At 55.4% G+C, this 25,439-nt stretch overlaps 1 protein-coding gene and 1 pseudogene across 1 annotated transcript; both read left to right on the top strand.

The window, feature by feature from the left end:
• Positions 1–6,368: 6,368 nt before the first annotated feature.
• Positions 6,369–6,830, top strand: LOC148162950 (histo-blood group ABO system transferase 2 pseudogene; annotated as a pseudogene).
• Positions 6,831–18,192: 11,362 nt separating this feature from the next.
• LOC114218308 (acrosin) lies at positions 18,193–23,736 on the top strand. The gene is made up of 5 exons (XM_028115308.2): positions 18,193–18,269; positions 19,187–19,393; positions 19,627–19,910; positions 22,521–22,666; positions 23,206–23,736. Exons 1-5 carry the CDS (start codon positions 18,193–18,195, stop codon positions 23,734–23,736), a joined length of 1,245 nt encoding a protein of 414 aa, XP_027971109.2.
• Positions 23,737–25,439: the final 1,703 nt, after the last annotated feature.

Raw genomic sequence — 25,439 nt, 5'->3', positions numbered from 1 at the left:
TCCATGAATTTCCGATGTACAGAAAATCTGCCATAGCAGTAGAAATACTCTATTTCTGCTTTCAGATTTCTGTAGTTGTTTCACACAGCTCCCACTTCATATGACATACTTGTGTGTTTTTTACTCAAAACAGGGACACCTTCCCCAGGAATTCTCATAGAGCTCACAAATGGGGAAATCATTATGATTTCCTCATTATAGTCCAATCCAGAGGCCACTTCAACTGTCACCACCTGCCTGAACTGCGTGACAGTGACTTCTCTTGTAATCCACTTTACTGTTCCCGAGACTTCCACTCACTTCACAAGCATGATTGATTTAAACGTCACGAAGGGCTCCAATCTGGGTAGGCTTTTCTGGATGGCTCTGTAATTTAGTTTGTTTTCAGTCTTCATTCATGTTATAACATGTTTTAGTACTTCAGTCATGACTTTGTGATTCAGTTTACGAGGTATAATAACAACCATTTAAAAGTTTTTTTTTTTTAAGATTTTATTTATTTATTTGACAGAGAGAGACACAGCGAGAGAGGGAACACAAGCAGGGGGAGTGGGAGAGGGAGAAGCAGGCTTCCCGCGGAGCAGGGAGCCCGACGCGGGGCTCGATCCCAGGACCCTGGGATCATGACCTGAGCCGAAGGCAGACGCTTAACGATCGAGCCACCCAGGCGCCCCTAAAAGATTAAAAAAAATAAGAGACTTTAAGTCTACACTTGTATGCCACTAAGTATGTTCCCATTTTTATGCAAAAATCACCACCTTCCACCTCAAGAATGTTTAAATTTTGACCCAGTGAAAGTCTGGGTCTGTTTATTAAACATTAACTCCCCATTCCCCTGTCCCTTCTGCCTGGCAACCTTATCTTACTTTTTGTAGGTGAATTTGATTATTTTGGATACCCCAGACAAATAGAATCTTATAATATTCTTTTCTGCGATTGGTCTGTTGCCCTTGTCATAGTGAGTTGAAGGTTCATCCATATTGTGATATGAATCAGTACTTTAGTTCTTCGCATGGCTGAATAATATTCCATTGTGTATACATTACTCATCCATCCTTCAGTGGACACTTTGGTCAGTTCAGCCTTTTGGCTATTGTGCCTAATGAATTTGGGGGAAAAAATACAGAGAGTCCATGCTCTAAAATATTTTGGGTACATGCCCTGAGGTATAGTAATTTATCCTATTTCTAAGATTTTGAGGAACTGCCATTCAGTGTGCCACAGCAGCTGTACAATTTTACTTCATTCCTTGATATGGTGGAAGAACATTTCAGTTTATGGATCTACCCCATGTCATATATTCATTTACCCTTTGTGGCATGTTTGCATATTTTGTACCATTTTCCAATTGTGAACAGTGTTTCCATGGATATTTATGTTGGTTAGGGTTATGATTATGGGTTCTGGTTTTGGTTCATGATGTGTGGATCATGGTTATAGTTTATGCCTATGACTTATGGTATCTGGTTAGAGTTCATGGTGTATGGTTTATAGATTATGACTTTATGATTTTTTGTTTAATGGTGTATGGCTTTAGGGTTATGGCATGTGGCTTTTTGGTTTCAAACCCTTCGTTTTTTGAGTGCTTTAGTGTGAGGAGGTGGGAAGAAGAGCGAATGAGTGTTATTGGGTCTGAGGGGAAAAGTCTTTGGGGAGTCAGTGGATGAGGGGGTGAGCTGGTGTGTGTTTGTAGGGGACGGTTTAGGAGGTTCCGTGGGTGGTGTGTGTGGAGCTAGTGGGTCCAGAACTTGGAGGGTGATGGAGTAACTGGAGCTTGGGGGTTCCAACCTAGGGGTAGAAGACTTCGAGGGAACTAGGGTTTAGGATCAGAGTACAATCTGAATACAAATCCTTTATCAGATACACGGTTTGCAAATATGTTCTCCCAGCTTGCGGCTTGTCTTTTGGTTCTTTGAACAAGGTTTTCCAGAGTAGAGGTTTTAATTTTACTAAGTCCGTGTTATCAATTTTTCTCTTTTGTGGATCGGTTTTTGTGTTTGCATTTTAAATTTATCCACATTTTCGAGTGAATTTTGGTGCATGTCGTAAAGTTAGTGTCTACATTTCATTTCATATGGTTTGCAATTGATTGTTCCTTAACTATTTTTGGAGAAGTTGGGGGACACTGGGCTCCCCTTCAGTTTCAACTTCCAAAACGTAATGGATTCCGCAGGTCCCCGGGAGGGGGCGCTGTCTCCACCGACCTGTGAGCCCAGCGTGTCCTGCACCGCCTCCACCGCCTGCAGGGGGAGCGCGAGCCCAGCGCCCCGGTGTCGCGCGCACGCGCGTTCGGCTGGCCTCGTGCCTTGGTGGGGGCTCCGGGACCCGTCGTGCGAGCTTCGGGAGGATGTGGATCCGCGTGCGCGCCGACACAAGCCGGCCTCCCCGGGACTCGCTGTGGAGGACGTGGGTCGCTTCCCCACCGACAGGAGCCCGGCCTCCTCGGGGCCCGCTTCCAGAGGACCTGGGGCCGCGTCCACACCGAGTCAGGACTCGCCGCGGGAGGGGAAGAGGAGGTGAAGCCGCCCGAGCGGGGATTAGCCGAGGCGGGCCGTGCTCACAGGACCGCGGGGAGGAGGAAGGGCGCGCTGTGTAGACGGTGGGGTTTTCGTGGCCTTTTGTGCACGCACGCGGACGCCTCGGGAGGCGCTGTGCGCGGGGCTGTCGGGGCTCCCCTTTCCGGGCTCGGATCTGCTCCCGGGCCCCGCGTCTGTGTTTACGCGCCCCCGGATCCGGTTCCTGGGGCTCCTCCGGCAGAGTCTGCGGTCAGGGAGCGGACGCGCCGCGGCGCTGCTCCCGCGGCCACACCCGCTTCAGGGTTGTCGGTTCTGTGTCTGTGAAGACGCCGCTGGAAGCTCGGTACGACTGCGTGGACGGCTTTGGGGGGAGTAGACATTTTCACGGTGTCGGTTCTTCCAGGAGCTCAAGGGTGTCTTCCTTGTGTGTCTCCCTCGATGGCTGCCGCCAGTGTCCTACAGGTTTAGGAGAAGGTCTTTCAGCTCCTTGGTTAAATTTACTCCTGGGCGTTTTGTTCGTTTTGATGCTGTTGTAAGTGACATTGTTCTCCGACTTTATCTCTCTGATGGTTCGTCATGAGCACATGGAAATGCAAGAGGTTTTTGTGTATTGATTCCGTTCCTTGCGAGTTCATTGGATTTGTTAGTTCTGGTAACCTTAAACCAAAACTGCCAGGTATTTTACCGGCAAAATGGGTTTATTTGAGGACAGCAGAGACTTGCCGTCCGGGGCAAGCCAGCTCCGGCCACCTCACGGGCAAGTGCAAGAAACAAGGGAGATGAACTTTATTTCGTGGAGAAGGAGGAGGAAGTTGGGACGGTCGTCTTGAAGGAAAGTCCACTGGAGAAAAGCAGGGTTCGCGGTGACGGAGGTTTCCCCGCAGGGAGCGCGGATTTCTTATAGCAAGTGAAACCTACGTCTTCCCCTTTGGGGTCTGTAACTGATGAGTCTCTCCCGTGGAGGCTTCTCATGTTGGTTTTTGTACTTGACGGCCGTTCCCGTCCCTGACCCTGAGCGGCGGGCTCCCCGCTCCGGCCTCCCCGCTGGCGTCCCCAGTCCACGTTCCTGAGGTGCCCGTCTTGCATTTTCACAGTTCTAACCAGGTTTTGGGGGAGGGTTGTGGAGAATGGGAATTCCAGATCCCACTGCTTCTGCTGCACCCGAGACACGGGGGCTGCTGACTGAATCCTCCCGCGAGTCTCTCGCTACCACGTGGCCTCCTTCAAGGGCCGGTGGGCTCTCCGCGGTGGGGGAACCGGGTCTGGGAGGGCGCGGCCTCCGTCACAGTCTGGTGTCGTCTCTGCTTCCGTGACCTGGTGCCGCCGTGGCGGTTTGAAGAGTCGTGGACTCTGCGGTGATTTCAGAGTGCGGTCAACCTGTCACCGCAGCGCAAATACGCTTTATCTCCACACTCTGACCCCAGCTGTCGTCTCCTCACCACATTTACCACTTCACACGGGGTGCTTCAGGGCGTGTTACCCCAAAGAGGGACACTGTCCCGCGGAACCACCACATACCCGTAAATGAGGAAACGATTACACTCTCCACATTATAACCCAGACCACAGGCCCACTTCCACTGCCACCACCTGCCCCACATCCGAAATGGCCTTTTCCATTCAGATCCAGTTTTCTTTTTCTGGAACCGCTCCGAGACTTTCCCTTCTTTGCACAACCCTGATGGGTTTAAGGAGCACAGATGGCCCCAGTCTGAGCGGCCTTTTCTGTCTGGCTTCCGTCGCTGGGGCTGTTTTCGCAGTGTCCATCCACGTGGTGGCCTGCATTGGTCCCTCATTCATTTTTTCACTGTGACGAAACATAGTAACATTGACCCCTTAAAACATTTCAGGTGCACAGTTCTCGGGCCTTAGCTGAGTTCCCACGGTTGTACATCATTTTCCAGAACTTCTTCCTTCTCCGGGAGGGGGACTCTGTGTGCACCAACTCCTCATTTCCCTTTCCCCTCGGCCCCTGCGGCCACATTCTACTTGGTGTCTCTGGATACTTCGTATAAGTCGGACCACACGGCATCTGTCCTGTGAAAACCAGCATCCCGTCCTTGTTCCTGACTTCAGAGTACAGCTGTCCATCTTCAAACTTGAGCATAGTGTTTACTAGAGATTTACTGAAAAAAATTACCCCTTATTCCTGCTTTCATGAGTGTTTATGTCAGCAACAGACATTGGACTTCGGTTAGAACTTTTCTGCATCAATTCATATGACCACATGTTTTTATTTAAAAATTCATTGCAGTGTATAACATTGCTGGTTTCACTCTATTGAATAACCTTTGAGGTGTTTGTGAAGAGTCACTTGCTTAGGGTGCACAATATAGTTATGAGCTCTTGGTTTTGCAATTTTTCTGATCTGGCTTCTTACATCCATTTTAAGAAAGGTACAGGAATGCATTTTGCTGATTTTGTGATGATTTCATTGGGGCTGGTGTTAGTGGTTAGGATAGGGGTTAGGGGTTGGGCTTAGGGTTGGGGTTAGGGTTAGGGTTAGGGTTAGGGTTTTAGGGTTAGGGTTAGGGTTAGGGTTAGGGTTAGGGTTAGGGTTAGGGTTAGGGTTAGGGTTGTTAGGGTTAGTGTCTCCCTGTTCTCCGCTGCATGGAGCCCACTCTTGTCCAGTAATCAGAGTGATCTTTTTGGAACATAACCTTTGGGCCTCTCTGTGGTCGGCTCCCCTCCTGCCCGTCCTTCCAGCCTCACCTCTCCCACCACGGCCCGCCCCTCTGGGGGCCACCCAGGGGTGTGGTTGTCCCACACGTGCCTCCGGCTTGACTCCAAGCCTTTGCATTGGCTGTGCCTTCTGCCAGGGGCACTCATGCCCCCCCCCCCCCCCGTTTCATGTCTGGTTTTTCTCCTCAGTGACTGGGTCTCAGTTGGCCCCCTGATGACCTGACTCATGCCTGCTGGGTGTATGTGCTTGTCCCCTATTTAAATGCAGTGCCCCCCTTCCCTTTGTGAGCAATTTACTAACCTGCCGCGTATGGGGCAGGTACAGGGAAGTAGCCTTAGTGCCTACACAAAAAAATCAGTCTCCTAGGGGCTCACCACACTTGCCTGATGATGGGGAAGCTGCTTTCCTCATGGTGGGGACCAGCCATGTGAGGCAGCTGGACAAGACTCCCAACTTCTTAGGACCGGGGAGATGTAGACCTGGACCCGGAAGCTCACACCCTTGGATTCAAGGCTGGGGTCTAAGCAAGCCCCCTCTTCTTCCAGGGGTCCTCCTTCCCCTTCCCTGCCCACGGGCTGGACCTGAGCTGGGGGAGTTCGAGGGTGACCCCTCCTAGGAATACCAGTGGTTTACTGAGGACCTTGTCAGCAGGATGCCCGTTGCCTTCCAGAGAGGACCCTACAGGAGGTGGAGACAGCTCTGTGGGGGCCAGCGACCGCCCACTCAAAACAAAGTGGGGCAGGTGGCTGGCCCTGCTGGTTCTATCCAGTCTGTAGGGCACAGAAACAAGGGCTGTGCCCCAAGGTGCTCAACTCTTGGCAGGTGGGGCAGGACTTGTGGGTTTGCCCAGGAGCTCAGCACAGGGGGAGTGTTCCTGGCTCCAGCATGCTGGAGCCCATGTGGGGCTGCATGGGTTTCCAACCTCCTAAGCCTTAGGCTTCCCTTTGTAAGATGAGGTGCTGATGGCCCCCATCTCTGGGAGCAGAACATAGGGAGGCCCTGCTGGCAGATTCCCTCAGGGTAGGCCAGGAGAATGGCTGTTGCTTAAAGCAGCCCAGGGCCTGCCCCCTTGAAGAAGGTGCACATGTGCACAGCCCCCAGCTTTGGGGTCTTGCTGCCAGCCTCTAGCAGTGACCCTCCTCCAGCCCTGTCCCCTGTCCCTGTGGATGCATGGTCTTCCTGGAGCTGTTCCTGCAGCCAGCGGAGACTCACTTCATGGTGGGACACAGGGTCACCTACTATGTCTTCACCAACCAGCTGGCTGCTGGGTCCCGTGTGCCCCTCCGGGAGGGCCGGAGGGTGGTGGTCCTCGAGGTCTGCGGCGCCCCGCACTGGCAGGATGTGTCCGTGCAGCGCATGGCAATGATCAGCTGCTTCTGGGAACAGCACTTCCTCCATGAGGTGGACGACTTGGTGTGCGCGGACGCAGACCTGAAGTTCTGTGACCACATGGGTGTGGAGATCCTGTTCCCCCTCTTTGGCACCCTTTACCCCAGTTTCTACTGGGCGGCCCGTGAGGACTTCAGCTATGAGTGCCGGCCACAGTCCCAGACCCACATCCCCAGGGACCAGGGCAACATTGACTACATGCAGGCCTTTTTGTGGGGTCGGTGGCGGAGGTTCACTGAATGACCTTGGCCTGTCACCAGGCGATGGGAGCCGACCTGGCCAGTGGGATGGAGGGCATATGGCACGACGAGAGCCACCTGAACAGGTACCTGCTGGGACCACAAGCCCACCAAGGTGCTATCTCCAGAGGACCTATGGGACCTGCAACTGCTGGGCTGCTCCTGTCATGAAGAAGCTGAGATTCGGGCCATGCCCAAGAATCACTAGGGCACCCAGAACTTGTGAGGGGCTGCCCCCATCTCCATCAGGGGGTGCTGCCTTGAGCGGAGCCATCAGAGCAGGTTCCTACTTCTGTCCCCTTAAGGGAAATTGTGGAGCCCAGCACTGCTTGCACGGGCACGCCAGCGCTCCAGCCACCCCTGCGCACAGGAGGCCTTCCTGGGGGCACAAGTTCCTCTCTTTTGGTCACTACATTTTGATCACTTCTGGGTCATTTGCAGCTGTGAACAACTCCAGTTTTATGTCACATGTTTTTCTGTGTCAATGCTGAGCAACCATCTTTAAAAAGAACAATTGAGGGAAAAGGTTTTCTCCCTGGTTCTAAATAGACACCGCCTGGTGGGGCTGGGAGCAGTCCTGTAGCAGCCATGGAACCAGAACAGGTGCTGGCCGGGTCTTCCCTCCCAGTCCTTACACCTCACCGCGGCCAAGGGGCTTCAGGGTCAGGGGTGCGCCGAGCCACCTCTCAGACCCCCAGTCCCCTGAGCACCAGAGGCCTTGGCTGTGGCCGCTAGCTCGGCATCCAGAGCATGGAGCCCTCTGGGTTATTTATGGTTCCTGCCTTGGTTTTAAATGACTATTTCCGCGCTGGTGTTTGTGAAATGTGGGCACTCGCTCCGTCTGGATGCGCGTCTCCTTGGGATTCCTCAGTGCCCACCAGTGGGTTTGCACTTGTGCACTCTTTCTGGACCATCTGCCTGCACGGTGTCTTAGCAAGCACTTACTGATGCCTACTGTGAGCTCAGTCACCAACAAGGGGCAGAGCATGAGAGCGAGAACTAAGATACAGGCTCCCTGCTCCTGGGCCCTCCAGGGACTCGCGATGGCCCCATCCTCCTGACTCACTACTTTCCTATTGGTATAATGGACATACAACTGATACTGTCAAGCACATTTCAAGGTACAATTCAGTGGCAATAAGTACATTCACTGTTCTGCACCTGCTGCCTCCATCCATCGCCACAATGTTTTCATCATCCCCAACTGAACCTCTACCCACGAGACCCTAAGCCCCCATTCCCCTTCCCCAGCCCCGGCACCCAGCAGCTCCTTCCACCTCTGTGAATGGGAGTGCTCTCCATCCCTCACAAGTGGGGTCCTCCAGTGTCGGTCCTTTAGGGACTGGCTTATTTCACATGGCATAATGGCCTCGAGGTCTGTCCCTGTGAGCCTGAACCTCACCACTTTCCCCCCAAAAGTGTGGCTCAGCCCTCTCCTGTCTGAGCCGAACCTCCTCAGTCCCCTCTGCTCCCCTCACCTTCCTCCTCAGACTGAAGATGATCCCAGCCAGTCTGCAGCTTTGAAGACCTGTTCAGTCCGGATGCCAGGCACATACCCCGGGGGCCTCGGGCCTCACCTATGCCCCATCTGTCCACGTCAGGTGCCTACCTCCCTCCCCCAGCTGACCACCTGCACCTCCCACAGGTGTCCCCATGTCAGGAGAGGGAAACACCAAGTCCAGACCCTTGGAGTCCTCTGGGACTTCTTGCTTGCTACCAACTCTCCCAGCAGTGAAGTGGCTATTGGAGGACATTCAATGTCCAAAACATTTAAAGGCATACGTGAGTCTCTGCTGCCTAAGGCAATGGATAACAGTTGGGGCAAATAGAAACCAAGCAGAATGACCAGAAGAAAGGCTGAGGAATGAGGAGCTTTAGGGAAGAAGGGTCTGGAAGCTCTGACTGCCCCTACCTGACCTTCAGATGCTCCTCAGTTACTCCTGTGCCTCTGGTATCTTCCTGGAACCCTGACATGGCTGTTTTCAGACAGCTCGTCCAGCAGCACCCTCAGTTTCTGGGAGCTGTATTTGCTGGAATCCGCGGTGTGTCCTGCTGCCCCACCGGGATCGCTTTTTGAAGGTGCATCGTCCGGGCCATCTGAGGAGCCAAGACTGTGGGTCTGTGACCTGGAGGGATTCTGAGCAGAGCTGGTGGGATGGGAGGGCTGCAAGGCCCAGAGGCAGGTTTCCAGAAAGCCGACTGGGGTCCCCGGCATCCTACCGTTTTTGAATCAAAGCCCTGAGATCTTTAAAATGCCAGCAATGTTACAGCATGGGCCAGAAAAGCAAATGTCCCTGTGCACCCAACCCCACCTAAACTATTGGCCATTTCTTGTCACTTGAGCTGAGGTCAAAGGATTGGGAGTCAGGGCTTGAGGAGGGTCCTGGGCCAGACTTTGTATTTGGGGGACAAAGGCCATCCAGACAAGCTTGTGCTGAGCCTGAGGAGGGGGTCTGTGTGGAGACCCCAGCTGCAGGCACTGCTGTCCACGGATGAGCCCTCAGCCTGCCCCAGTGCACCTGCTGCTGGGGGAGAGCCTGCCCCCTCCTCTCTGCCTGAGGGCTCTCTCCTACACCAGGTGCCTCCTCCCCTGCCAGCCACTGCCATCCTGCACCCTGGGAGGGTGGCTACCCTGAGTTCCTCCAGCTGCTGGGGGAGCACCTGCCCCCTCCTCTCTGCCTGAGGGTTCTCTCCTGCATCAGGTGCACCTCCTCTCCTGCCAGTCACTGTCAGCCTAGAGCCTCGGAGGGTGGCTACCCTGACCACCTCCAGCCCTGGGGACCGAGCTGCTGTGGGTGAGATGTGGTCTCCCAGCAGGTCTGAGCGCCAGGTCCCCACCGTGCTCCCTCTCCTCCTGCAGACTCACTGTGCCACATCCTCCCTCAGTCTCCCTGGGCCCAAGTCTTCTTCTGCTCGCGGACCATCCTTGACCCAGGCTCCACACGCTGGGACTGGGAGCAGGTCGTCTGGACCTTCTGGACTCTCGCTTCCATGCCCATGACATGGGTACAGTCTGGCCTCACAGAGTGCTCAGCGCAGGAAGAGGCAGGCCACTGCAAGGGAGATGCCAAGTGACCCCAGAGGGAGCACACAGTCCTTGCAAAAAGCACCGGACTCACAGGACCCAGCATGGGATGTGGGCGTCAGGCCAGGGGGCACAGGGAGTCCTGGTGGGGGTGGCCCTGGCGGGGAGGCCACGGAAGGGTCCCAGAAGAGGCAGGAGACAAGGAAGACGACAGGACAGAGCTTCCCAAGGAGGTTGATGGAAGGATCAGAGAATCGCAGAGACCCTTGGGAAAACTCAGAGGCCCTGGAGATGTTGGCTGAAACGTGTCATTTGGTCAGAAAACCTGGGTCACAACACCGCAGTCGACACTGGATGATTTACTCTTTGTTGGTTCTAGGAATCAGTAGGTACCTGCCAGTAGAACTCACATTGCATGAAGTCTAGGGTATACTTACTTTTCATCACTTTTCAGGACTAGATTTTTCTAGAGAAAGTGCTAAGCATGGGTCTTCCATTCTTTTCTTTGTGCAACTGGCCTGTGTTTTCAGGAGCCGATTCCTGGTGCTCATCTCCACTGCTAACCCCGAGGACTGCCCCCATCACCTCCCACAGTGGACGTGACCATGTGGGTTGGGGGGTGCTCACTGATGTAGCCCCAGTGCTCAGTACACAGCAGGGACCCCAGATCCTCTGCTGAATGAGGGAGGGAGGACGGAGGGAGGGGGAGGGAGGGAGAGGAGGGTTGGAGGTGGGGAATGAATGAGGGAGGGAATAAATCCACAGAAGCTGGGTCCATAAATCAGGAGTCCTTATTTGGGGTGAGGTCCGAGGGCATCACAGCCTGGGCCCTGGATGGTGGCTCAGGGCACGTCCGTCTGTCCTCCCAGTGCTGACCTTCCTTCTGCTTGGACCCGCTGTCATCCTGGATCCTCTCCCCCTCCTCCTTAAACAATTCTCAATGTTCCCGGGGGCAGGGTGGCAGGAGGGGTGGGTCTCTGGAGGGGCTTCCCGGATCCTGTGCCCCGGATGACACTGGGACAGTAGCTGCAGGGCATTCTGTCATGAGAACTGGGACAGTGGATCCCATCCATCTCCTTGGGCATTAGTGCTGTTCCATTCCCTGCTCTCTCCAGCACCGCTGTGATGAACACTCCTGACAATACGTGTGTGAAAAACCGAGCCAGAGTTTCCGGGGCTGAGTCCGAGGCTGAGGATGGGTGCACCTGTGGCCTGGGATGGGTGCTGCTCACTGTTCTCCCAGACAGGGGTGCCTGACACCATTCTCTCCAGGGGACCTCTACTTCCTCATGTTCTCCCCAGGGCTGCTGGTCCCCAGACCAGACACCTGCCAGTCTGAGGGTGACCAGCGCTGCCTCCATAGGGTTTCCTTTCCCGGAGTCCTTCCCCAGGAGCTCCCGCATCTCTGACACATTTTCCCTGTGTGCCTATCCTTCCGCCTTGGACTTGCATGTGTTTGGTCTCCGTCCCTGTGGAACCCAGTGACTGGGAGCGTGGTTGGACCAGAGTCAGGTGAAACCTTTCTATGGCCTTGGGTTGTGAGCAATGCTTTTGCCCTTTGTGGTGTGTCTTCCAGCTTTCTGCGTTTCCCTGGTTTCTGTGTGGGTCACAGGAGGAACGAGCAGTGTCCTGTCTGGGGTCAGGCTGTGGTGTCCCAGCAGGACCAGGGTTCTCGGCCCTGAGATTGTGCCCATAATTCCTAAAGTGGCCTCTATGATTACATCTGATGTGTAATCCATCGGGGATTTCAATATCAAATAAGGGAAATTTTATGACAAATAAACACAGAAGAAAACAAGTCCCCTTTGAAAATAGGGGGGCAGACACAGAGGCCCCTATTGTGTGATTCCACTTACAGAAACATCAGGAATAGGTAAAGGAACAGAGAGAGAAAGCAGCTTAGGGGTCACCGGGGTCTGGGCTGCAGGAGAAACGGGCAAGGAGGGCTTCTGGTTCGGGGACTCCTTTGGGGAATGAGATATTCTGCGGCAATGTTCTGGGGTGTGGTGGCACAGCGTTGGGCATGTACTTAATGCTCATGATGTGTTCAATTGAAAACAAGTAATTTTATTTAAAACAAATAATAAACAGTATATAGGACATGGAAGGATAAAGTAACAGTTAATATGTACCAGAGAGAAAGAACACGGGGGGAGGGGATGAAACACTGGGGCAGGGTCTCGGGTTCCGGCGATGGAACTAAGGGTGATTGTACAAGGAGCTCTCCCTGCAGGGCTGTGGGCTCTGGATGTGGCCGTGGGAGCCCTGCAGGAGCAGGAGTAGGGGCAGGGCTCAGGATAGGGGCAGGGACAGGGGCAAGGCTAGAGGTAAGAGCAGGGGCAGGGGCAGGGGCAAGGGGAGGGACAGGGTCAGCAGTAGTGGCAGGTGCAGGATCCAGGGCAGGAGCAGGGACAGGAACTGGGTCAGGGGCAGGAACAGGACCCCTGGCAGGGGCAGGGGAAGGGGCAGTGGCTCTGGCAGGAGTACGGACAGGGGCAGGAGCAAGGGTAGGATCTGGGTCAGGGACAGTGGCTCTGGCAGCGGCAGGAACAAGAGCACAGGCAGGGGCAGGGGCTGGGGCAGGGGTAAGGGAAGGGGCAGGAGCCGGGTCAGGTTCTGGTTCCGAGGCAGGGGCAGGGGCTGGGGTGGGGGAAGGGGGAGTGGCAGGAACTGTAGCAGGGGCAGGTGCTGGCGCAGGAGCAGGTGCCAGTTCTTCCTGGACAGTGCCAGGCTCTCCGTGGTCATGTGCCGGGTCACCTGCCGGCTCCGGGTCTCCTCCTGAAGTCACTGCAGGCACCAGCCCTCCCTCCAGATCCGGCTCTAGCTCCTCAGGTGGTGGAGCAGCTGTGAGAGGAGAAAAGCTTACCCCGTGCCTGCTCTCCGTGGGCCTTTGCAGAGACAGAGCCCAGCCCAGGGTCTCCCAGAGAAGCCACAGCCGGGAAGGACTCCTCACGGGGATGTCTCTCCAACTGCAGTCCACCCGTTGTGTGCTCTGTGCCCAGTCGTTGCTCCTGGCCCCACACCAGCCTCTGGGGGCTCCTCCCTGTGGGGCCAGCACCAACCCGTCCCCACACACCACAAACACCCAGCCCCGGCCTTCTCACCTTCGGCCTTGGCCTCCGTGGGCTCTGGCTCCTGGACCACTGTCCGGTGAACAACCACCTGGGATGGTGGTCCACGTGGTGTCGGAGGTCTTGCCTGGCAATTCCCCAGCAGCATTCTCGGGATGCCTGTGGGGTCAACCCCTCTGTCAGGGAGGAGGGCATGTCTGCCAGCTGCCTCTCCATGTCCTCTGTGGCCTTCTGCAAAGACAGGGACCGGTAGCCGGCCCCGAGGCATCACAGCCCTGCCCGGCCATCCGCACTGTCCTCCTGCCCAGTACCCCTGCTGCTCCCAGATCAGACACACACCTGTGCGTGCACAGCCCTGCACCCGGGATGCAGTGACCCATCCCTGCAGGGCTATCGGGATAAACCTCGGGCAGAAGGGGCAGCGCCCGCACACCCCATCCCACACAGCCAGCCTTGACCTTGAACATGAAGTGCCCACCGGGTATCTGACCCTCATCAGCCTGCTCCTGCTCGGGGTGGCCCCACCCCGCATGACCCCTCTTTACACACACACACACACACACACACACACACACACACACACACGGAGGGCACCTGGGGCTACACAGGTCATCAGAGTGAGTGGGGCTGGGTGGCCGGCTCTGGGCCTCCTGCTGTCACCTTTCTGTTCTTCCAGCGGAATGGCCAGAGGCGGTGGGGAGCCCTGACAGGAAATCCCCAGCGGGGGACAGCGTCTGCAGGGCGCGCTTTCTTCTGCCTGCAGCCTCCGGACCTCGGCAGGCAACATGCACACATCTTGGTTTGAGGATCTCCAATGAAATGAGCTGGGCAGGGGGCTGTCTGTGGAATGTGGGTGCCTGGTTACCGGGGTTCCAAATTCTGTTGGGCTCTGTTGTCAGGGAAGTGAGGTCACCACTGCCTGGGGTCCCCTTACCCAACTTCCTCCTCACACAAGAGCCCCCCAAGGGCCTCCCTCCCCCGCTGCTCAATGCTCACCCTCCCCCCATGCCCCATCCACACAGTGACACCCACACAGCCCACCCACAGCCCCTGGGAGGCCTGGGTGTGGCCGGTGTCCCCACTGTGAGGGCACAGAGCTGGGTTCAGACCAGGCTCCTGCATGTGCCCAGAGCTGTGACCCTGGACAGACCCCGTGCCTCTCAGGGCCTCCCCAGGCTCCCCATCTGCACATCGGGGTATTCTGGCTTCTAGTTCTAGGGATGCCATCAGGGGTAGGACCTATACACATGTTCCGTGCCTGCTATCACAGGAGGCTGGTGCATACTTGGCAATGCAAGGATGAGCCAGGTGCTGCGCTTGTCATGGAACACAGCTCAGAGGGGCTTGGCTCTGCTCTGGGGTCCAGGCAAAGCCACCCCACACCTGCCTGTGTCCCAGCCCCTGTGGGAAGGTAGTAATGAACTGATTCTGACCTTGACCTCTCCCAACACAGACTTCCAGGGGCTCCCATTACTGTTAGGCTCAGGTCCATGGGCCTCCTGTGTGCCCATGTGCTGGGGCGACCCCACAGTGGCTCCTGGCACCCCTGAGTCCTGGTCACACATCTCTGTGGAATCCCCTGCCCTCCAGGGTGGATGGCCAATGTGACGGCCCTGTCAGGAACAGAATGGCACAAAATGCCGGGATGTCATTTCTAAGCTGACGGAGTCTGTGACTTCTCCTGGTTCCCTCTGTCCTGGGTTCATTCTCTGTCCCCTTCTCTGTCTCTGTGTCTGTGTCTCTCACAGGAGCAGACCTGTGGGTTCCATGGGCGATGTGAGAAACCGCAGAAGCCTCCCTTGTCCCCGTTTCCCTCTCCAGTCCTGGTGCCCCATTCCTTCCTAAGGCCTCCTCAACCTGACCGGAGCAGTGATTCTGGATTCTCTTCCACATGGGGACCCTGAGGCTGCAACAAGTAGGGCCCTGACCTTGGTCTTCAGACTGGTGGCCCTGTGCTCTGCCACGTTCTGCGTAGCCAGGTCCTCAGCCCCCCAAGCCCCGAGTCTGTCCTCTGCTGAGAAGGACCTCGAGGGGTTAGAAAACATTTTCCCAAGACTGGGATCACAGGGGGTCGGGGATGGAGATCCAAGGCCGAGAGGCACTTCTATAAGACTGTGGCACCCTTGGGACACTACATCTCTGCAGCCCAAGTGACAGCAGAGGAAGCTGAGGCCTTTTGGGCTCTGGATTTGGGGGTGGGTATCTTCCTACTCCCAAGTGCCCAGGATGGTGGTGGACACTGGAACCCAGACCCTGTCTTTTCCCAGTGCCCTGGCAACCCCCCGGGCTTCTTGGGGACCCCTGACCATCAGCCTGGCCTGTCTCCCCTCCCCATGCTCTGGATCCGGGTCCTTGCCAGGAGTCCTGATGCCCTGCCCCATGGCCCAGCTGTCTCCAACCTCTTTCTTCTTTCCCCCTTGTCCCCACCTCGCTCCCAGGGTGTCCTCCCCTTCTGACCCCCAGCTGGGCAGTCAGAGTGGTGTGTGTTGGTGGGTGTGCAGGTGCACATGCCTCTACATGCCTGGGGATGCCAAGGTCATGTCCCCACATGGGACGGGGTGGGTAGCTCTCCCCGAGGATATGAGGGGGTCTCACCCCCAAAGCGAACCTCATGGGAGGGTTGGGGCTGGCCCAGGACTGGAGAGCAGCCCTGCTCCTTGGGCTCTGCACCCCTCATTTGTCCTGGGCCAGTCCCTGCCTCTCTTGACCCAGGTTCCCAACTGTCCCTGAGGGTTGGACATGGAAACGCTTGAACATGGCCGCTCCTCCAGGGGTAGGTGGGGGACAGGTGCACCAGGCACCCAGACCTCCCCACCGAGAGGGCCAGCCAGGTGTGTCATGGCCAGGTGTGCAAAGGAGACCTGCACACAGCATCTGTACAGTGAACAAGCCCTGGGGCGGATGTACACGAGACCCATGGCTCTGCACCTGACCGGTCCCCCACATCCCCTCACCACAGCCAACTGCTCTGTGGCCCCAAAGTCCACTGGGCCCCGCAATCACACCCACCCTGGGCGGCAGGCCTTAGGGTGCAAGGCCAGGTGGGTAGGACATCTGGGGATGCACAGGTCATTGAATACCCCCCCACCCAGCTGTCCTGGAATGCAGACTCCCTCTCAGGGTCCAGCTAAGTGCAGGGCTGGGCCAGAGGACCTGGAGGCATCAGTGGAGGCCGACTCAGGACAGGGAGAAGATCAGTCTGTCCCTTCCCCTTCTCTTCTCCTCCTTCTGCCTTGTCTTCCTGGCAGGAGCCGGGACAGAGGGGTCCAGCCTGTCTCTGGCTGCAGCCCCGGCTGGAGTCAGAGGGGCGGGAAGGAGGCCGGGGTGGAGGGGCCCACCAGCAGGATGCCCGAGTGTGAAGGGGGTCGTTACTGTAATGAGGGACCCCGTGGGCATTCAGGGATTTCAGCCCTTTGTAGACATGCGCAGTGGCCCCAGGACTCGGCCCCTGCCCCATCCTTCACTCTCCACAAGGCCCTGCATCCTCCCCAGCCCAGTCCTTGTCCACAGCCAGTCCTCCCTCCAGCCCCAGGGGCTCCATGGGCTGTGAAATCATTACAAGCTGGAACGGAGCCGTCACTATGGGGCCTGGTTCCGGGTCCTGCAGCCCCACAGTGAGGAGAGGTGAGGCCAGGCAGGAGCGGGGAGGGGGCAGAGTGCACTCTCCCTGGGGCCCATGGATCCCTGGTCAGTGCAGACCCTGTTGTGTGCTGGCCCCTAGGGCACCCAGATTCCAGCTCCTGGTCTGGCTCCGGGAGGGAGACCAGAGTGTGGCCCCTGCTAGCTCAGATGTGTCACTCTGTCCTTTAGCTACAGCCTGTCCCACCAGCTGGACTCCCCCTCCTAGTCGGCCAGCTCGCCTTCATGCTCAAGAACAGGACATGAAGGTCAGGGGCCAGTGGGTGGCTGGGCAGGCAGGGGAGGGCTCGCTCTGGGCTCAGGGAGTCTCTGGCTGGGCTAGCAGGGGCTCTGGAGGGCTGGCTTTCCACATTCTCTGCTGATCAGCCCTGGGTTAGGGGGGGTTTAGGGTTAGGGTGAGGGTGAGGGGTTAGGGTTAGGGTGAGGGTTACGGTGAGGGTGAGGGTTAGGGGTTAAAGGTTAGGGTGGGGGTAAGGGTTAGGGTTAGGGCTAGGGTTAGGGGTAGGGGTTAGGTTTAGCGTTAGGAGATGATGGCTCCTGATACTCAGGTAAAGATATATAAGACCTACTGGATATTCAGTTGAAGGGCATGTGACCTCCTGAAAGTTATGTGAGCTGAGAAAGTGTGACATTCAGTTAGCGAAGTTAGTAGGAGAATAAAGCTCATTTGACAATCTGAAAACTCATAACACTCAGGAAGAAGCTATGAGGTGTCCTGACACACAGGTAGGCAAGGGACAACCTGTTGATGCTCAGATGGTCTGGTGGAGAACTTACACTCAGGGAGAGGAGGGCACACTGCCCTTCATGCAGCTGGAGGTGTGACCTCCTCACACTCCTACAGGAAGGTGAAACTTCTTAACATGCAGGTATGTGAGGTGAGCATTTGTCATCCTCCCGTCGGTGAGATGCCGTCTCCTGACAATCAGAAAAATGAATCCTCAGGATATTCAGGTTATTGTGGTGAGAATTCCTGACCCTCAGGTATAGGAGACACATCTTCCTGCATGTAGGTCCCAGAGAGGAGACCTGGAGACACTCAGGTAGGAAACCCCAGACCCTGTGATACTCAGCAGTGAATAGAAAGGTGGGCTTTGTAGTCCTAAATTAGAGAAATTCAAAGTGGCTCTTTGAAAAGTGTGCTGATAGTATGTACTTGGAAGAGGGAAAGACAATTTGCCCTACACAGGGTTAAGGATCGATTAATCTGGTGAGCCCGACACCCTGTGACCTTGACATGCTGCATCATCTTGACACAGAGGGACAGACTGCCCCTCAGCCCATGATTTGGAACAGGAACTGTGGTTGCAGCTTGCATGAGGGGCAGACCCTGACACTGGACAAGACTGGATCCTCAGATGATACGGAACCTTCGAAGGGTAACTGAGAATGCAGATCCTGGCCTTGGGACAGAGGGAGGGGGCTGCACATGAGCCCCCATCACCCGAGGGGCGCAGAGGAGCCTGTACAGAAACCTGGGATGTTGTTTCAGCCTGAACCGGTTAAGCTTAAGGGCTCCTGCCTGGCCTGACTATTGGGGTGGGGGAGGGGGATGTAGCCATGCTGATTGGTCAGGAGGCCACAGAGCTGTGTGAGGTCACTGGGCTTCCAGGCCAGGCTGGGGCAGGAGTATGGTAGAGATGCTGCCAACTGCCGTTCTGCTGGCCTTGGCAGTGTCTGTGGTTGCCAAAGATAACGCCACGTGTGAGTAAGTGTCAGGGACACCTCCGGGGGGTGGAAAGAGTGTCTTCTGAATAGCAAGCCCCACCCAGTCTCCCTCTGTCCAGGACTAGGAAGGAGGCCAAGCCTGGGCCTTAGTAGTCCCCGGGGTCTCACGGGTGTGACCCACATCCCCAAGTCAGACCATCCTTGCTCCCAGCTTCATCAGCCGAGAGACCCCAGGGCTGACCCCGGGCTCCTATGCCTCCCGTAGCACAGACGCTGGGGTCCTTCCCTCACCTAGAGACTGACCTCACTGCCTCTTGCACATCAAGTCCTAATTTTTAGAAACCCCTTTCTTCCCAGAGATACTGAGGTGCCCCCACCTGTGGCTGACTCCAAAGATCCCAGGGTATTGTCATGGCTTTCTTCTAGGGTCCCGTCACCACCTTAGACTCTGACAGCCCCCAGGGTACCCCCAAACTCTTGTGGCCTCTCCCCAGTTCCCAGAACTTCCACCCCTGGACCCCCGCTGCTCCCCACACTGCAGCCCCAAGACCCCTGTGGCTGTTTCCTGAGTCTCCCGCCCAGAATTGGCTCTAAAGACCTCAAGCCATTACAACTCTCTCTCTCCACCTCTAGCTTCCTCTTCTGCCTCGGGATCTCCCATATTTCTAGGGCCCTTATCATCAGTCCTGCTTCCTATGGCACCTTCTTTCCTCGCCTTGGGGCTACACCCACAAGACCCCAGAACTCATACTCCTCAAAACCAGTTCCTGAAGCCTGCAGCTTCCTGCTTCCTTACCGCCCTGACAGCGCCTCTCCTCAGCAGCTCCCCCTCGGACCCTCCACACTCCCGGTTGCCACACTTTGCCCAGCCCTCTAGCCCTGATTCCCCCATCGTGCAGCTGCGAGGACAGGCTGTGCCTCTTCTTGGTTTGAACTGTGCCCCTGGTCTCTCCCCAGTGCCCCCTGTGGGTTACGGTTCAGGCAGAACCCACTGGGAAGTGGCCGTATCGTCGGAGGGCAGGATGCAACCATCGGGGCCTGGCCCTGGATGGTCAGCCTCCAGGTCTTCACGTCCCAGAATAACCGAAGGTACCATGCGTGCGGAGGCACCTTGCTGAACTCCCATTGGCTGCTTACTGCTGCCCACTGCTTCGTCTCCAAAAAGTACGTGTGGGAGCGCGTGGAGGGAGGTCTTCAGAAAGGCTCTTCCCAGAAAGGACATTCTCCAGGGCTCCATGTGCACAGTCTCCCTGGGGCTCTGGGCCTTGTGGCAACCAGACCGAGAGTGGGTGGGCCCAGGCCCTTGCTGAGGGAGGGCTCTGAGGATCATGGTCACCAGAGGTTTCTGTCGAGCCCGTCCTTTCTGAGGATGACCTGGCTTGCCTCTGTGCCCACAGAAATGTATATGACTGGAGACTGATTTTTGGAGCAAGGGAAATCGTGTATGGGAACGATAAGCCAGCGAAGCCGCCTCAACAGGAGAGATATGTCGAGAAAATCATCATTCATGAGAAATACATCCCCAGTTTAGAGCACAATGACATCGCTCTCATGAAGATCACCCCTCCCGTTCCCTGTGGGCAATTCATTGGAACAGGCTGCCTGCCCCAATTTAGGGCGGGCCCACCTAGAGTTCCCCAGGCCTGCTGGGTGGCTGGCTGGGGATTCTTGAAAGAGAAAGGTGAGTATGGGAGGGGTTCTCACAGGGGTAGGGACACTGCTGGTCATCCCCTCAGTGGTCTCTGAAGTGCAGGGGCCATATGCGGTGCCTAGTGGTGATGTCCACCAGAATGCGGGACACTGTCCCCTTTTAGAGCAGGAGAAACTGGCAGCCGATTCCCCTGTCCACAGCCTCACCACTGATGGCTCGTGTGATCGTTGGGTGGAAGGGTGCATGCAGCCCCAGGAGAACCTGGGCATTTTTCGAATGGGGTATGGGCTATGGCTCTATCTGGAGCCTGGAACCCTAGTTGCTACCTTCTGGAAATGGGGGATTGTCCCCTGAAATGGCACTTGGAGAAGAGCTCGAGTTGGGGTTTTGTGGTTGCGGGCCAACTCCTCTCCTCTCTGGACATCCATTTCCCATCTGTGAGTGGAAGGGCCATGTCACGTGCTCTCTGAGCTCTGAGACCCCAGAGCCCAGCCCTCTAGACCTCAGTGAACCTCTGCTCCCCACCGTCGCTGGTCACAATGCGAGAATCCACCCTCCCCATCCGAGTGACTTCATTTTCTCTGCAGAGTGGGGACAGGGTTCTTGGCAGGCCAGCAGTGGGCAGCAAGGGTTTGACGGGTAGGTTAGGCCTTTCAGCTTTGCACAGGTGACCACATGGACTTTTTACCCAGTCACATTGGGGATGAGAAGAGAGACTGAAAGCTCTTCTGTCCCTTGATAATGGAAAACTGAGGGCTCCTAATTCAAGGCACTTCAGTCATTTGGGGTTCAAAACTCAGCATTTTCTGCTGACAAAACCCTGGTAGTTTCAGTATGCTTCCTGTAACTCTTCTTCCCTCGCTCAAGGGTGCCCCCCTTCTCTGATTGGGTTGCTTCTCCTCCCGGGCACCCCTGTTTTCACTGGCCTCTGCTGGCCCTTCCCTCCCTGACCTGGGGTATCAACCTCTGTCTGCCTATTGATGTCCATAGCTCTGCTGAGGCCTCTAGAGCATTCTTCTTGTCCCACCCCCGGCCTACCCTGCTCTGCCCACCCATGCAAACATGGGTGCACTGTCCCAGGGTTCTTGGAGTCCCTGGGGGGGGGCTGATCTCAGGGTTCCCATCTACAAACCACCCCTGCCACCACCTTTGCTGTCCTATCTCTCAAAAGGATTATAGGCTCCCAGCTACACCCTGGACATCACACAGGCCTCTTTTGTTCTAGAATCCTCCTCAACTTAGTGGGATTTCTACCATCTTCTGGTGAATCCCTCCCCCACTGGTAAGGCCAAGTCTTAAAGAAATCCCCAGCCTCCAAATTTCTGTGACATTCCTGCAGACCTTCCTTTTTCTACCTCCTCCTTGAGCCCATATGCTTGTGGGGTAGTCCTCCTTTTCCATTGAATTTCAGGTTCTTGTGGACTTTTTAGCATTTAAAGCCAAGGTGTTGGGATTGAGAAAACCCTGTTCTCTTCCAGGTCATCTGGCTCTTCCATAGATCTAAAAGGTCACCACAAGCGACCAGGCTTGTTGTGGTGGTCATTTCCATGTCACCCCTGCCTTGGGAACAGTGCAAGTACAAAACTAACCCTGCTTGGGTGGTATGCAAAGTTGACCTGAAGGGCCTGGAGACGCAGTCCAAGACACACAAACACAGTCTGAATGCTGTGTGCCTAGCTCCATCCATTTGCTCCACTTGGTTCTGGCTTCCCACTTGGCCTACACTGCCATGTTCCAAGTGTGATCCGCCACCTCTCCACCCGGATGCAGGCGATTTCAGACCCACCCACCAGGCTGTGGCTGGGCTGTGGGTGCGGCCGTGGTGGGGGGAGGCCACTTGATGAAGAGGGGATAGCTGCCCCTATAGCCAGGTGTGAGGTTGGCTGATGGAATCATCGCCTGGGCTGGGCCTTTCTTAACCCAAAGGTCATGATGGAGCCTCTGGGGCTGTACAGGATGTTCTGACCTGCCTTCCGGTTATTCCAACCACCCATGCCCCTGACAGATCTGTGTGTGTGGAGGCCATCCTGCAGCTCCTCCTTCTCTGTAACTTCAAAACGGATGGGAGGTATGCGGGGAGGGACTCATCTGCCCAACTCCAGCAGATCCTGTCCAGAACTGAGCTGAGGGGTTTAACGGGGGATAAGAAGCAATGACGGTGACTTAGAGCCATACTGTGGGGAAATGAAATGTGTGTCCTGGATTCGAGTGTAGAGAGGAAAACCTTGGTCCTAATGCAAGCCACACCGCATCCCTACCAGGATGTCTGGGCAAGTGGTGCTCCAAGCTCTTGATTGGAGGCAAGGTCAGTCACAGCGCTTAACACAGGGGGTCACTCTGGGGTGTAAATGAGGTGACACATCCTGGCTGTAGCTGTGAATAATCATCTGGCATCAACACACATTCCTGCAGCCACATCTGCTCATCCTCCATGCACTGCACCTCCTCTTCACCTGCATATGCCTCCACCACCCCACATCCTTCAGAATTATCTGAGGAGAGGCCAGGGGCATTGACTTTCATGGATTTTAGGTTGAAGTACAGCATTTCAGGATGATGGGGGTTCCGTGGAGGGAGGGGGCAGGGCTTTCCCAAAACATGTCTTCTGTGATCGCTGACCACAGAGCAGCCTGTCTGTAGCCTACAGGATCGCACCTACACTGCAGGAGGCCCGTGTGAACCTCATCGACCTCGACTTATGTAACTCCAGTCAGTGGTACAACGGGCGTATTCATTCAACCAATGTGTGTGCAGGGCACCCTGAAGGCAAGATCGACACCTGCCAGGTAACTTCCCTTCGGGCGCCCCTTTCCCTGTCAACACCCCTTTCTGAATCCCTGAACTCCACTCCCTCCAGGGCCCTGCTTCAGTGACCCTTTCCCTGGTCCCATCTCGTAGCAGTGATGATGGGAGGTGACACCTGGGGCCCCAACAAAGAACCAGTCACCACACAGAGCTTTATCCCACCGTGACACAGAGATCATACCACCCGAACACCACCCTGGAAGAGAAGGCTTACCTCTCCTCACCAGAATACAGAACCTTCCAATCCACTTGTACACACATGCCCATGCATGCATAAAGCCTCATACATGGACACATGGGTCACTTATCTTCCCTCCTCACTGCAAGGAGACCTGTGACAATCCATCCCCTTCTCACATCCACCTGAAGCTGTTGATACCAACTCAAAGTTTACCACCACCACTTGTGTTCATGGCAGCAAGAAGCCATGGGACTGAAGAAACTGTCCTTCCAGAGCCTATGGCCCTTCTGGGCAGGGGAAAAGTGGCTCAGAGAGTGACTTCTGTGTCCTTCTGGGCAGGGGGACAGCGGCGGGCCTCTCATGTGCAGAGACAACGTGGCAAACACCTATGTAGTCGTGGGAGTCACAAGCTGGGGAGTAGGCTGTGCCCGAGCTAAGCGCCCCGGAGTCTACACGGCCACCTGGCCCTATCTGAACTGGATTGCTTCCAAGATCGGTTCTAATGCCTTGCACATGGCTCAACTGCCCACCCCTCCCCATCTGACTTCTCAAGCAATCCCGGCTACACAACCCTCTGCCCGCCCTTCTGCTCGCCCTCCTTGGTACATCCAACGGCCTCCTCGACCTCCTCCCAGCCCCCCTGCATCTCGACCTCAACCTCAACCCCAACCCCCGGCCCCAACCCCACCCCCACCCCCACCCCCACCCCCACCTGCTCCCCCACCTTTCACTAAAGCTCCCCAAGTACTTTCTTTTGCCAAGCGACTACAGCAACTTACAGAGATCTTGAAGGGGAAGACCTTTTCTAATGCAAAGGGGTATTATGAAATGGAGACCACAGATCTCCCAGAACTGACCACCGCCTCCTGATCTGACCCCACTTCCAACAGACCCAGTGAGCCCTTTACTCCCAAGAAAACAAAGATGAAATAAATAAATATAAATATAAATATAAATATAAAATATATTTATATATATCTATGAAGAGATGCTTTTTGGACTTCTTCCTACCTGCCCTCCCCGACTCAATCCAAACCCTCCCCCAGCAAATCTGTCCTCCCTCTGTCACCCTCCAACAAGGTGGAATTGCTTGTATGTCAGTGGCTATTGTGGTTTCCTAAATCTTGATTTTTGAAGTTGGAACAAGGCGATCTGGGGTGACAGACCAGGTATGGTCTGGATCTCACACTTGGAGTCTCTGCTTATTAAATCAGTGCAGGTGGGCCCTGGAGCACTTCTGTGAGGTGAGCTGACTCAGAAGGAGGGGTGTGGGTCTGAGTCCATTGGAGAATGACCCCAGTCTGAAGTTTTGTAGCGTGGCCATCTGATGCTCAGTCCACATGGCCAACCCCAGGCAGGAGTCTGCCCTCAACCAGAATTGCTTATGTCCATCTGTGACATCCTGAGAAAGAGATCTCGATGACCTCAGGTCAACTGCCTACTCTGGTCAGGGCCCAGATCAAGCCTAAATGCTGGATTAGCCACTTGAGAATTAAAGATGGCAGGCTCCAGAAAGAAACCCCCGGGCTCCTGGCTGTGCAGTTGCTGCAACAAGCAACAGTCTCATACCTGTTCACCTGTTCACTGTGTGCACGTTTCAAGTGCAAGATGGTCCTATGGTCTGGTTGCAAAGACAGATGGCAGAGGGTACAGGAGCATGAGGGAGGAACTTTGGGTGAGGAAGACCAAGGACCCTGTCTTTTCCTGCTGGGGTTGCAACAGGGACTGATGAAGCAGGCATGAGTATTTTCAGGATTCGTCAGTCTGTCTGGGTTCAAACACACCCCCTGCTTTACCCCTCATCAGCTATGTGGCCTTGGGAATATGGCCGTAGGGTTGTGTGACAATGAAATTAGGACAGATGTGAAGCTTTCAGAGCAGAGCGTGACACGCCATACATGCTTATAGATGTGGGCTCTAGAGCCAGCTGGTGATGCGATGCTGGGTAACCTTATACTTATGCAGGGGCACTCGGGTGTATATCGTCTGTGCCCTTATGAGCCCTGGAATGCCTAGGCTACCTAAGGGGACATGCAAATTGATCTGGGTGGCCCATGGCTCTGTGGTGTATTAACATTTGATAAAATAAAAGAACCAAATTTTATCTGCCTTCACTGAGAGCCAACATTACTAAGATTAGAGTTGGCATGTCCATGATTCCTTTCGTGGGCTTTGGTCTGTCTCTTCTAAAGTCAGTTTCTTAATCTCCCTACTGGGTATATAAGCTTTGTGCCCTGGTGTCAGACACCAGGTACCCTCTAAACACTGAACAAAACTCAATGTCAGTCACAGAGTGAGACAAACCCCAAGCCATAGGCCACATGGTCCAAAGAGCAGAAAGAGCCATGGCAGCAACTCAGGACCTGCCCTCACCCTTCCTGGACAGTCCTGAACCCGGAGCTTGCAGGTGGGAATGCTGTGGCAAGATGTGCTCAGGCTAGGGAGTAGGGGTGGGTGCGGAGGATTTGGGACAAATTTGGAGGAGCTCTAGTACCAGTGGTTTCTTTCCACTTACAGATCAATCCCTCCTCCTCAGAGTTTCCCAGGATCCAGAACGGATTCTCCTGGCACTC

The sequence above is a fragment of the Eumetopias jubatus genome, unplaced genomic scaffold, assembly GCF_037043125.1.
Source record: "Eumetopias jubatus isolate StellerSeaLion01/CBP00866 unplaced genomic scaffold, mEumJub1_p1.0 scaffold_12, whole genome shotgun sequence".
Lineage (NCBI taxonomy): Eukaryota > Metazoa > Chordata > Mammalia > Carnivora > Otariidae > Eumetopias > Eumetopias jubatus.
Note: the sequence above shows the minus strand (reverse complement) of the source record. Positions and strands in the feature narration are given on the sequence as shown.

Excerpts from the sequence above, each read along its gene's own strand:
- LOC114218308 (XM_028115308.2), top strand. The coding sequence starts at position 18,193 with ATGGTAGAGATGCTGCCAACTGCCGTTCTGCTGGCCTTGGCAGTGTCT. Across the intron at positions 19,394-19,626 it reads CACTGCTTCGTCTCCAAAAA|AAATGTATATGACTGGAGAC; the intron begins GTACGTGTGGGA and ends CTGTGCCCACAG. Across the intron at positions 19,911-22,520 it reads GGGATTCTTGAAAGAGAAAG|CCTACAGGATCGCACCTACA; the intron begins GTGAGTATGGGA and ends GCCTGTCTGTAG.